This window comes from Panthera tigris, chromosome B3, assembly GCF_018350195.1.
Source record: "Panthera tigris isolate Pti1 chromosome B3, P.tigris_Pti1_mat1.1, whole genome shotgun sequence".
Classification (NCBI taxonomy): Eukaryota; Metazoa; Chordata; class Mammalia; order Carnivora; family Felidae; genus Panthera; species Panthera tigris.
The window spans coordinates 32,297,695-32,310,584 of record NC_056665.1 but is presented as its reverse complement, the minus strand read 5'-3'; the positions used below and the strand labels follow the sequence as shown (position 1 = coordinate 32,310,584).

The 12,890-nt window shown below is 58.7% G+C and overlaps 1 protein-coding gene across 4 annotated transcripts; it reads right to left on the bottom strand.

The window, feature by feature from the left end:
* Positions 1-547: 547 nt before the first annotated feature.
* On the bottom strand, positions 548-12,316 carry INSYN1 (inhibitory synaptic factor 1). 4 transcript variants are annotated; one of them, XM_042988421.1, is made up of 3 exons: positions 11,709-12,316; positions 10,558-11,281; positions 548-1,293 (listed from the first exon to the last, which is right to left on the bottom strand). In XM_042988421.1, exons 2-3 carry the CDS (start codon positions 10,711-10,713, stop codon positions 571-573), a joined length of 879 nt encoding a protein of 292 aa, XP_042844355.1. In that variant the 5' UTR covers positions 10,714-11,281; positions 11,709-12,316; the 3' UTR covers positions 548-570. The 4 variants fall into 4 exon arrangements, with proteins under 4 accessions (XP_042844355.1, XP_042844356.1, XP_042844358.1 ...); XM_042988422.1 differs by lacking the exon at positions 11,709-12,316 and adding an exon at positions 7,527-7,698 and having other exon boundaries at positions 10,558-10,645; XM_042988424.1 differs by lacking the exons at positions 10,558-11,281; positions 11,709-12,316 and adding an exon at positions 7,109-7,614 and having other exon boundaries at positions 548-1,123; positions 1,219-1,293.
* Positions 12,317-12,890: the final 574 nt, after the last annotated feature.

Genomic DNA, 12,890 nt, shown 5'->3' with positions numbered 1-12,890 from the left:
GGGAGGCCTGTCCCATGGGAATAGCTTGCTCCTTCTCTGTGTCCTGGGGAACCCCAGGTAAGTCTGCCTTTGGGAAGGAGAGGCACAAGCCTTGGAGTGGAAAGTATGGGGGGAGGTGTGTGTGGAGTGATGCCACCCCGAGGCCCTCCATCCTGCAGTCAGACCTACGGTTAGCCCTTGGCCTTGGACACTGCTCCTTGGGAGCCTGCTACCTGTCGATGGATCCCCTCTGGGACAGGGCCCAGGCCAGCAGCCAGACTCCACCACTGTGCTCGGGGGCCTGGAAGAGGAGTCCCACCTAATTTACATGCTTTTGGACGCCCCTTTCGGGAGCCCTGCAATGAGAAGGAAGGGAGGGTGGTTCCGGCCGCACCTCCTGGGACCTAGATGGTGAGTAGGCATCTTTGTGTCTAAGATGAGCTCCGTGAAAGCTCTGGGGCCTTCGGGGTTGGATCCTTAGCATTTTAAAATTTTATTATGACTGCGTTTGTTTAAATATATATATATGTATATATATATATATATTTATAGCTCTATGTGCCCACTGCCCCCCAGCCCCCTCCCCAGCCCCTAGTTTTTCCCCTTGGCTTTCTGTCTGGCAGCCGTGTAGGGCAGCAACGTCTGCGTGCTTTTGTCTGACACTGTCTGGGTGCTGCTGTTCCTTGTGACCCTTCGGGTCTGCTCAGGGGCCAAGGTGGGGCCTGAGCGGCGGCTGGTCACTGGAGAGCGTCTCGGCTTGTAGGGAGCCGGGGAGGGCTTGAGGGGGCCCACGTGGGCCTCTGTACGGGGAGGCTCTGGGGACAGGCCCACCTCCTCCTCTGCCACCTCCTCCTCACCGTCCCCTTCCTCATCGTCACAGCACAGAGCGTGGTAGAGTACTTTGTCGCTGAACCGCACCCTCTCCCGTGTGCCTGGGGTCCGCTGGGGCAGCTGGCCCTTTGTGGGGCCAGCACTGAAGGCCTCCTCACTGGAGGAGTCCGGGGTCTCCACTCGTGGCCCATTGGGGATGGGCACGCCACCATTCATGAGCCGGTAGTCGGGGCCAGCCCCTGGCCGGGTCGACTCTGGGCCGTCCACGGAGTCCGAGGGGGTAGATACATCCAGGAAGGAGCAGAACTCCCAGCTGTCCGAAAGGATGTCAGCTGTCATGAAGTCTAGGTGACCCAGGTCGAAGGGGCCGCCCACGCCCGCCTTGTCACTACTGGAGGTGCTGCTCACAGTGGCCGTGGTCCAGTCGTCTGGCTCCAGTTCAAAGTCGAAGTCTGAGGTTAGCTTATCGATCTGGCTCACCACCTGGCCACGGAAGGAGAGACGAGTGAGGGGGGCCTAGCATCACGCGGGTATGAGCGTGCCCCTGTCCCACCCTGCTAGATGCCTGGCTGATGACCCCAGAGGATGGTGACTGGGCTTGAGGTCACAGGTTTGTTTGCCCCAATGAGGGCCCACGTTGGACGAGGGTGAGGAGAGCCTGTCTGGGCCATTTCTCCTATTTTCTAGTCCTCAGTCCCTCCTTCCAGACCCACACCCCATCCACTCACACACCCCTCTCCCCCCAAGCCAGCTGCTGTTCTGGTGCTCAGAGTTCCATCTTCCTTTGATTGAGAGGCGGCCATTTACAGAAGCTGACACTCCAGCCAGGCCACACGGTGGAGAGATGAGCAGACCACATGATGGATGAGTTGGAGAGGAAATGATACGGGGTGACCACGAGGAAGACTCTGCCCAGGTTTTCCAAAACATCCTGGACCAGCCTGTGCCGCTGGTCAGTGACTGTCCCCCATGAGTCTCCATCACCATACCCCCACGTACCCCAGAACCTCCTCCTTCCTTCCCTTTCCTGTCCCCTGATGAGTGGAGATCAACCCTGGCTCGTTGGGGAAGGAATAAGAAAACCCTTCATCCTGGGTCCAGGGCCGCTCATCACATGCACTCGGGGGGTGGGGGGCAGCTCGGTCACAGAGACCACAGCACCCCACCCATCCCACATGAAGCAGCACCCTGCCTCTATAGAGGTGCCCTGCCTCAGGACTCCTCGCCTAGACCCTGTCAGTGCAGAAATCAGGGATGAAGACAGTGAGGGGGGGAAAAGGGAGACCCCATCAGAGAGGGTCCAGAATGGGCAGAGTAAGAGAAGGGGGAAATGATTCAGACCAAAAACAAAAACAGCAAAACAACAACAATAGCAAAGCAGAGGGACCAAGAGACCCAAGGACAAAACATACACAGTGCGTCCCCAAGCTCCCGGTGCCTCTCTGGTGTTCTTTCCCTGGGGTCAGAGCAGTGAGGTAATGAATTAACTAAGGAAGCCCCTAGTCCAACAAACTTGTATGAGGATGACTGCTGTCCAGTGATGTGCTAGGTGTCTGGTGAGGGGTGGGGGTGGGGGATGCCCCCAAATGCAAGACAAAAGCAAGGGCATAAACAGTGGGCCAGGAGGTGTATGGGTCAGTGAGAAGTTTACTTGGTTAGGAGTCAGAGGGTCCTACGTGGGTGACCTGATCAGTCATTTTCCCTCTGAGGTCTCAGTTTCTTGATCTGTAAATGGGGAGGTTGGGTGAATGGTTTATTTCCAAGGTTCCTTCCATCTCTGAGATTCTACGACTCTGGATTTATAGGGATGACTGAGAAGCTGTTTTGGGGTGTCCATGCCTAGGGGTACCCACTCCCCATGGCCCCAGGCCCCAGGGGTGGCGGGATCATTTGGCTGGAGCCTGCAGAACTGGGGGAGTCAAGACACTTGGGTTCTAGATTCAGCTTAGACATTGCTCTGTGTGTCTTTGGGTAAGTCACACAACCTCTCTGGATCTCAAACCTCATTTGCCACCATTTGAATACAATGACTCCAGCACTACCATCCTCACCAGGGCCCTCATTGAGGAACAGTGAGAAGGGCAGTAAAGGGGCTCTGTGGGGCACTGGTGATAAAAATGACATCATCTCCCATCTCTGAGCACCAACTAAGCGTTAGGCTTTCCACCCATGAGATCATCACCTCCTGAGCTTCTAGAAATTGCACCCGAGGCACCAGTAACAGGGGGGAGCCGAGATTCCCACCCTCTCCTGCTGCTCCCCTGCAAGACTGCTCACCACCGTGAGGTGCTACTGTGATGTCTGGGCTTGGGCAAGAAATGTGGAGAGGGCCCCACCCTCCAATCCGGCAATCCCTTCTTGTGTCCCCCACCCCCGAGTGACTCCCCCTACCTCAGAGAAGCTCATCTTCCCCAGAAGCCCCTGTCCAACCCAAGCCCCACCTGAGGGGTGGGAGTCCTGGCCCAGAGCAGGGGCTCTCAAACCGGAGTGGGTTGAGGCACACCGGAGTTTCTGATTCAGTAGGACCCGGGTGGGGTTTGAGAAGGTGCACATCCAACACGCTTCTGGGTGCTGCTGATCCAGGGGGCATACTTTGAGAACCACTGGACTAGGGGTCTGGGGATTTAAGCTGGTAAAGACATAGCACCTCAGAGCATTGCCAGTCTCAGGGGAGGCCCTGCGTGTCTGGGGCAAATTAGGCTCTCCTGATCAAGTTCAGCCTGAGCCTTCTGCTGTGGAAGCATGGAGACACAGCTAATAGAAATGTCATTAAATGACTGGGTGTGACCACACAGGGTTGGCTGAGGCCAGGCCAAGCCCAGAAGCTGGGCTCCTAATGCCCGTGAGGAAGACCCAAGGTGCACAGGGCAGGAGCCCTAAAGCTGTCAGGCTTGGACATACTCCTTCCCACCCAAGAACTTCTGGCTGGCCACCTGCTCAGGCAGCCTTCACATTCAGGCCCTTCCCCTTCTCCATTAGAACGCCCTTCTCTGCTTCCATCCTGGGGTGTGGAGGGACAGGACAGAGGGAGGCTTGGGTTCAAATCCCAAGTCGGCCACATCTTGGCTAAGGAACTTGAAGCGGGTGATTTTCTCTCCCCGTGTCTGTTTCCTCCTCTACAAAAATGGGACGGACAATCCTCTCCTCACCAAGGTGATGGGGGTTTAATAGAACGTGATTTAAACTGTAGAATCAGCACAGCCAAGCACTTACGAACCTGGACTCTGGAGTCAGACCTAGCTAGGTGCAACCACCGAGTGGCTGTGTGACCTTGGCCAAATGACCCGGTGTCTCTGTGCCTGTGTCGTCATAAAAGGGAATTCTAGTAGTACCTACTTGACAGGGATGTTGGGAGTAGTTAATGACATGATGCCCAGAAAGCAGGTAGAACAACAAAGACTATCAATCTCCACTGTGCACCAGTGGGTGAAAAGGTAGAACCAGGCCCCTGGCACCAGGCCCAAGAGCTGATGGGAGTCACTTCTTCACCCACAGAATGGCATTCTGAGGGGGACATTTCCAATGCTTGTGGCAGAATAATGGGACCTATTGGGTATTCCAAACCCCAGCACATGGGTGGCACCTATGTTCCCTGCTCTGTCTCCGGACAGAGCAGGAGCAGAAGAGGGTCCAGAGGCCAAACGGTAATGAAACTCAAAGGCAAAGCTGGCCCAGACCATTAGGGACAGGCACACCCACTTGATGAATGACATGAGTGAGGACCAGAAAGAGGAATGATGTGCCAAGGGTACCCAGCCTGTATGCAGGGCCTGGGTCAGTCCACAAACCCCACCACCTGTCCCTATACCTCATTTTGTGGGGCCAGTGGGGCGGGCAAAGGACAGGCAGGCCCCACGTTACCTGCCCCTCTGCTTCGGATGCCTTGAAATCTGTGATTTCTCTCTGAGATTTAATAATCATTTTGCCTACATGTAATTTAGGATTGTCTTGGAGGACAGGGAAACAATTATATATACAGAAGGAAAGAGATGGGGAGTGATCAAACGGAGAGAGAAATGACAGCATAAAAATCACAGAATCCTAGAGCCTCAAAGCCAGAGGACTAGAGTCGCTGTCGGCTTCACCCCTCTCACTGTGCTTGCTGAGGGGGAGACTGAGGACCAGAAACTGGAAGGAGCAGAGCTGAGACCACAAGTCAGGAGTCCTGACTGCTGGGTCTGGCACCTTAAGAACAAGAATTAGCTGATCTAGAGTAGGCAAGAAGGAACACTAGAAAGGCAGGGCTGAGTGCCGTGACAGACCGGCTGGGGGTTCCAGGCCCCGTCCCAAGGGCGCCCCCAACCTCTGTCCTGCTCATAGCCTCAGCAACCTCACCTGAACAGCCGCACCCATCTGCTGGCAGCTTCCTGCCCAGCTCCTGCTGCGCATTGCATTCAGGGCATCTCAGAATCAGCCAACAGGACCGCGTCACCCCTCTGCTTCCAGCACCGCCCTGCTCTCCAAACCCCAGAGTGTCTCAAACACAAACCCCACAACTCTGGCCACAGGGACTTTTCTCTCCAGCAGGCAGCCACCGCCCTGCCAGGCGAGCCTCCCCAGCTCTACCCACTCCACCCAGCCCACTTTGGCCTCTGGGCCTCACCTGGAATGCTCCCTCTTTTTCTATTCACCCCATCTCACTTCCGTCAGGAGTTTTCCCTGATCCTCCGTGGGGAACAGGTTCCCTAGGATAGGCTCTCAAGGCACTCCGCACCTTTCCTTAAAATATTTTCCAGTATTTATCACTGCTGCAATTGCATATACATGTATGTTACAGGATTGATGTCTTCCCACTAGACAGTAAGCCCCATGAGGGGTGGGACTGGGAGCATCTTGTCCGCTATGGCACCCCTAGCTTGGCACAGGGGTTGGCACACTCCTCACAAATACAGCCATGGGATGAGTGGATGAGTTGAGACAGGAGGCTGATAAAAACTGTTGGGGCTGCTTTTCTGAGAAGGAGTTGCATGGTCCTATCTTGCCCGCCCCAGCCCTCTCTCCAGCCCCGGCTGAGCCCCCTCTCCAAGGAAAGCACATCTGTGTTCCTTAAGGCCCCAGAGCCAGGACCGAGGACCCAGGAGTCCCAGAACCAGCATCTCCCTCACCTCTGGCCTCTTCCCCTCACTCAACAAGCTGCTACCTCCTCCCCTCCCACCCAGCTCCCCAGGCAGCTGGTTACATAACTGGGGATCTGCATTATTTATGACCACTGATTATTTTTTAATTCTGTGATTATGTTATTTATTGTCTTCGGGGGGGGGGGGCTGTGGAGTGGGGGGTGGGGAGAGTTGACTGTGATTCATGACTCTCATCCTGCAATTTGGCCTAATTGGCCAGGGAGCTTTGTGAATCTGTCCAAAGGAGGAGAACGCAAAGGGAAAGAGGGAGGAAAGGAAGGTGAGGGAAAAAAAAAAAAAAATAAGAAGAAAAAAATCCGCACAATTCTTGCTGAGCTGCGGGTGATGGCGCTGACCCACTTTGGCACAGCTCCGTGGTCCCCAGCCTCTCCTGCCCCAGCTGCTTCTTGGCTGGGCCACATTCATCTCATGCCCGCACGGCCCTTGGCTTTCCATGCCATGTCGTACGCAGCACCTTGCTGATGGGACTGCACGGTTGCCACTGGGCCTGTTCCCCATGCAAATCAGGTGGGGGGACCCTCCTCTGTCACGCCAGGTGGGCCACTGTGCTCCTAAGTTAGGTCCCACCCAAGAGTCAGTGACGACATGACAGTCACCAGCGGCGAACTCGAACTCGAGGATCACTTTTGAGCCCCCATGCTGAGTGACATCCTGGGGAGGAGGGGGAGGAGGAGGCCAAGTACCTGGTTAAGATGCGCTCACCATCTAAGGGGCCAAGGATAAGGGCCCTTCCCCTTGCCCTTGGGGTCCCCCAGCTGGTGAGGAACAGGGAGCCCAATGGGGAGGCAGATTCCCACCCAGAAACACAAGCAGGAGCTTCCTGGAGACAGTGGGGGATTCTCACTGAGGATTAATCTGAATTTCATACCAAGGCCTTTAAGGCTCTGTGTGATCTAGCTCCTGGCTCTCTCTTTGACCTTTCTTCCTGCTTTTCTCCTCCTGGTTCACTCCACTCCAGCCGCCCTGGCTTCCTTGCTGATTCCCAACATGCCGAGCGCACTTCCACACTTCCTTCTCAGGACCTTTGCACCGGCTGCTCCCACTGCCCGGAAGGCTCCTCTCCCAGATACCCATTCGTCTTGTACCTTCCTCTCCTTTGGGTCTCCGTTCAAAAGGCATCTTATTGGAGACCCCTTCCCCCCATCACCATCGCTCTCTACCTCTTTCCATGCTGGAAGAGGGCGACACTGCCCTACGGCCGAAGATACTGAAGGGTGCCAGCCAGGAGGCCAGGGTCCTGGCTCTGACCACTCTGATCATGGCTAAGAAGCTGATGTGACTCCAAAAGAACAAGGCTATCCATGGAGTAAGAAGCCGGCCGGTGCAAGAATATCTCCTTAATAATCTCTAAAAGATGTGGAGCTGGTTTTGTTTCCCTCACGGTGCATGTAATTTATACATGGTATCACATTTAATTCTTACCCTGGGGTAAGAATTACCCTGAGGCAGGGTTGTTACCTGCCCTGGGGCAGGGTTGTTACCCTGGGGCAGGTGGGCAGGCATAAGATTCAGTATCCCCATTTGCCAGAAAACAGAAAACAGAAGCCCAGAAAGGTGAAGTAACTTTCCAAAGCTCACACAGCTAGGAAGGGGGTGGAGCTTGGATTTGAACCCGAGACATCTGGCTGTAGAGCCCATGCTCTTGGCCTTAAGGCTGTGCTGCATCTCTATCTAAGTTGAGATTCGCAGAAATTTAAGGAGTCTGGAGAGCCTGCTGGGATTGGCCTGGCGTCCTGGAGTACTGGAGAGCCTAGGAGGGATGAGGGCTAATTAATGATTGACAGTCACATCCCTCTGGAACACAACTTCAGCTTTCAACGCACGTTTACATTCTTCACCTTGCTTAGTCCATGAGGGTACTTTCCTCACCCATGGGACAGAACTTGCTCCCTATCACCTGGGGAGCCAGTGACAGAGCTGCAGCAGGGGTTTGGGAGGGTGAGGGAGGTATGGGAGAGGGAACTCCAAAACCTTTAGGGGTGTGAGTGTTAGCGCCCCCCCCCCCTTGCCACGTGCCAAGCCTCCGATAAACCCTTGCAAGACCACTCTGAGATGTGAATGATCAGCATCCCCATTTCAGAGATGAGTAGACTGAGGCTCAGGGGCCTCAGGAGGAAGTGCTTTAGGGTCTCCCATCTCTCTGTGAGTTTCAGGCTTTGTGCTCAAGAGGATGAGGAGGGTTTGCCTTGATCAGTGGTATGTGCTCTCCTGATGACAACCCAGCTGATGAGCGCTGACCCGGTGGTATCTGGGGAAGGGGGTATAATGAGGGAAGAAGTGCCTGCCACCCTCTAGACCTTGGGTCTACCCATGCCCCTGATGGAAAAACGCCACACAAAGGGACTGAGAAGAGCCAGGTAGATCCAGCTTTATAAGCCCCCTTTCAGGATCAAGAGCCAAGATTGCAGGTTCTAGGGAACAGAGGGCTGCAACCCTTTACCCCAAACTAATGCCTGGCACCCCCACCGGGTAACCCCATTCCTGATAAACCCCATCCCACAGGAAGTCAGTTATGGTGTCTCCTCTTCTGCCTGGGCCTCCCAGAGCCTTACCTGCTTTCCCCAACACTTGTTTCTGCCCATCTCCCCATGTCCAGACCCTGCCTGGGGGCTGGGGGAGCTCTGAGGCCTGCCCCCCTCCCAGCTGGGTGCCATTGGCAGCGGGCAGGCTGTGGCATACGGGGTAGACGCTGGTTGCCGTAGCAACCTGCCAAAGTCTTGGGTGGAGGCACATGGCCTGCAGGGTGTGTAGGGGGAGGGAACTCATCTCTCTCTGTCCTGGCTCAGGCCTCTGGGCTGCACGGCCTGTGACCCTGAAGCTCTGCTGTGCAGGACATGGGGCTGGGTCTATATATGCTGAGAAGGGAGAGAGGGAACATCTAACAGATCTGCAAATAAATCCTAGTGCTTCTGATCTCCCTGCCTCATCCTCGAAAGGGCATCCCCTCAGAGCATCACAGCACGAGCAGAAGGTGTCATCTCTAGAAGGCCCCTGTCAAAATGCAAAAAGGTCACCCACTAGTCCCCCTGCTCCAGCCTCAGAATAGGCCACGGGAACCTGAGTTCTGGGCTTAGTTCTGCCACTAGTAGGCTCTGTGACTTTGGATAAGCCCCCAGCCCTCTCTGGGCCTCAGTTTCTTCAAACAGAAAATGGACAGGGCTGGTATGGGTGATCCGTGAGATGTCTTTAAGCTCTGGGTGACTATGCTTGGGGAGACAGGAGAGGCAGATCTCAGAAGATGCTCAGTTGAGAGTAGGCTCCGGGCCATAGGACTCCCAGGCTTAGAGTCCATCCTGGCTCTTTTCTGGGTGGGCCTACTGGGGCACAGGCCCCATGCCCCTGCCCAAGACTGAGACTCTGGATGGTTCCCATGGCCCTGACGGACCCACAGGAGCATCTGGAAAAGATGGGGTAGAGAGGGATGAAGGGGAGTTGTAGTCCTTTGGACCAACGAGTTTGGGAGTTGCTCAGGGGCATCTGGTCTTCGACCACAACGCTGATTCTGGGCTGAGGGGACTGCCCTGCCTCACCTCAGTTCTTGTTCCAGCCTCTCCACAACCCCTCTGCTTGGGACACAGCTCCCTTCAAACATGCCCTGCTCCTTGGCTCTCCAGGCCAGAGTGGGTACCCACCATCACCCCCCTCTCCTCAATCCTCCAGGAGCCTCCCTGCCCAGCTGGCTGCGGAAAGAATGAACCCATAACTCCCATTCAATCACTCTCTCTGCTGTCTCTGCAGGGGCCCTGGTTACAGGGAGTTGAAATTTGCCTAAAGCCCACCTGGCCGGCTTAATGGCACCCAGTGGGCAAATTCAGGCCAGCGGCCCAGAACGCTGGTCATGCATTTTGGGCTCGAACACAGCCCAAGGGGCAGGGCTGAGGACGTGTGTACCTCATTACCCCAGCGATGTGGGAAGCAGTAATTAAACCGGGCTCCACTTAGACAGAGAGGGACACACATCCCGGGATCTCTCAGTGACTTTTCAGCCTTGGCAAAAACATTCACAACTGTAGACGGGGATGCATGCCTCTAGACGAGACTCCTGCCCCTGCCAAGGTACCCAGGAACTCTGGTACCCACTAGTGGCCCCCCAGACACATTCCCACCTCAGGGCAGGGCAGGCCTAGCTGGCTTTAACTTTTTCCCGGATCAAGGGTTCTGAGTATCCGTGTGATTTCTGGAGAATGCTCAGAGCTTCTCAGTAGGGCCAGCAACACTCTCTCAGAGCCACCTTCTGAGTAGGTCAGAGTCTGCGAGGCAGATGGTGGGGTCAAAAGCCAGCTTGGGCCCCAGAAGAGTGTCTCCCACTAAGAGGCTATGGTAGGATTTAGTCTATATTTGTCACCTTGGCAGCCCGGAGGGCTAACCATAGGCCACGGGCCCACAACACGCTGCCCAACTCTGCAACACTGAGGCCCCTCCAGTCCTGGAGTATGGTGAGATTTCTAGCAAAGCAGATTTGGCGGAAGAAGAAGGAAAAGGAAGTCCCCAGCAAAGTGACACAGGTGCACACAGCTGTGAGTACACATACACACTTAAACACGGATGAGCATGTTTTGGTGCCGGGCCCAGGAAAACTGGCCTGGGGTCTGGCCGGCCCCTCACTCACCTCCCTTAGCTCCTTGGCCACCTCCTTGAGCTCCTGCAGGATGCCCTCAAGCTGCCCGATGACCATCTTCATTCGCTGTCGAATCCGCTCCCGCTGGCCACCACTGCTGGGGTCGTCACTGGGCTGCCCGAGGTCCGGGGTGCCCCGAATGTTCATCCTTTACCACGTGGCTGCGGGCCTGCCCATACTCCCCCCAGCCGGGCACACGCTGCGTCTGCCTCCACAGAGCCCCCCTCGGCCAGGCAGAGCTCCACATCTTAACGGCCCCCCAGCCCACCCTGGCCCTGGGTGGCCCTCACCCAGCCCCTGCCCCCTGCCACCCCGCCTCCTCTGCCTCTGGGTGGGGAATGGGACACCCAGAGGAAGACAGAGTCTGACAGAGGGGGTCAAGGTGAGGACACAGGAGAGCAGGGGGAGGGGCCTCGGGTCTCAGGAGTGGCCTCCAGGACTTGAAGTGCCTGAACGTGTGCTGAGCTGATCTCTGGCTGAGCCTGGACACAGAGGCAGGGGGATGACTCTGCAGGGACTAAGGGTAGGAGATGCCCTTGGGATGGGGGAAGGCAGCAGTCATCCCTCACAACTCCTAGGCAGTTGCAAAGGCAGAGGTCTCCTGAGGCAACTGACACCTGCAGAGGGACGGTGGCTGGGGTCTTCCAGATGTGGAGGGGGCTCCAGCTGTGGGCAGCTCTGAAAAGGGAGCTGGTCGGAGGAGAAGGGCAGCCCCCTGCAGAGAGAGCAAGCCTGGCGTCAGCCCTCCCAGGCTGCAGCACCAGCCGGCAATGCCGCTGCCTCCCTCCTCTCGCCAGCCTGCACCCTTCGTCGCTGGGGAATTTTTTTCTTTGTGGGGAGGGGTGGTGGAGGCAGATGGTCTACAGCATAGCCCCTCCTCTAGAAGGAAAAGGAGCCCCTGCTTTGGAGGCAGAAGTCCTCAGCCTGCGACGGGGCACCCTGCCCCAGCTCCCCCAGCTCCCCCGTGCCTCCACTCCCCCCCTCCCCACCCCCAGCCAGGCCTGGTCCCGCTGGTTTGCCAGAGGGCCTCTCCAGTCCTTCTGTCCTCCCTCCCAGTGCCCCCGGGTGCCCTCACTCGCAGCGGACCCTCCCTTCCCCAGCCCCGCCTTCCCTCAGAACCCCAGCTCCGCTCCCGGACTCACCAAGGGTGGGAGCACCGGCCTTCCTTCCGAGCAGCGTCGGGGGCCAAGCCCCAGGAGGAGGTTGGGGGGCCCCCCCAAAGGCTCCCTAGGGCGGGCTTCTCTCTCTGGACCCTTCGGCCCCTGGCCTCAGGGAGGTCCTCAGAGCCGCCACGGGAGACATCTGGACGGTGGGAGGGGGCGGGGCCTCCGAGCTCCAAGGAAGGGGGCAGGAAAAATCTCCCCCAACCCCCGCCGGGCTCCGGGTCGGGACCGAGCGAGGGTCCGGTGGGCTTGGGGCTCCGAGGCCACAGGTGACCCGGGCGCAGGGCGACCAAGGCGACGCCGGGCCGGTCCCAGCGCGTGAGCCAAAGTCGGAGGGATCGGAGGGCGCCGGGATCCCCTCAGCCCACGCCCGGCATCCCCCGGGCTCTGCACAGTCCGGGATTCGCTCTGTCCAGTCCAGATCGGCCGGCTCCGGGCTCCGCCGAGGTCTGCCTGCCCTGCCCCGGAGTGAGCGGGCACCGCCGGGCGCCCGGGGCGCGCTCAGCCGGGACCCAGAAGGTCCGCGCTCCGGCACCCGCGGCGCCCGGAGCGGCCGCAACGGTCCGCTCCGCCCGGCCCAGCCCGGCCGCCCGCCCGCCCGCCGGGGGCGAGAACGTTCCCACCGCTCTGTCCGCGGTCGGAAAGGTCCGGAAGCCGCCGGGCCCCGGGGGGAGGGGGGAGGGGCGGTGGCGGCCGCGGGGACCGGGTCCCCGCCGGGCCCGGCCGAGAGCGCGCGAGGCAGGGGGCCCGGCCCGGCTGGGTTCGGCGGCCCGGGCGCGGGCGGGAGCGGCGCCGGGCGGAGCAGAGGAGGCGAGGAGAGCGAGAGGAGGAGGCGAGGCGCCGGCGAGGGAGGGGACGGGAGGGGAGGGGGCGCGCGGCGGGCCCGGCCCGGCCGGGGCGCTCGGGGCTCGCAGCCTCCGCTCGGCTCCCGCCGCCCCCCGCCCGCTGCCACTCGGCTCGCCTGCCTGCCGGTGGGGCAGACGGGCGCGGGGTCGGGGCTGGGCCTCCCTCCGCTGCCTCGCCCTGCCCTGCCCCGCCGGGCTCCGCGGGGCCTGGGCCCGCTCCCCGAGCGCCGCCGCCGCCGCGCCGCCCGCGCCCCGGCCGCCCCCGGCCCGCCCCGCCGCCCCCCGCCGGACTGGCCGCCCGGGCGGGCGCTGGCTC

Excerpts from the sequence above, each read along its gene's own strand:
- INSYN1 (XM_042988421.1), bottom strand. The coding sequence starts at position 10,713 with ATGAACATTCGGGGCACCCCGGACCTCGGGCAGCCCAGTGACGACCCC. Across the intron at positions 1,294-10,557 it reads TGGCCAAGGAGCTAAGGGAG|GTGGTGAGCCAGATCGATAA; the intron begins GTGAGTGAGGGG and ends TTCCGTGGCCAG.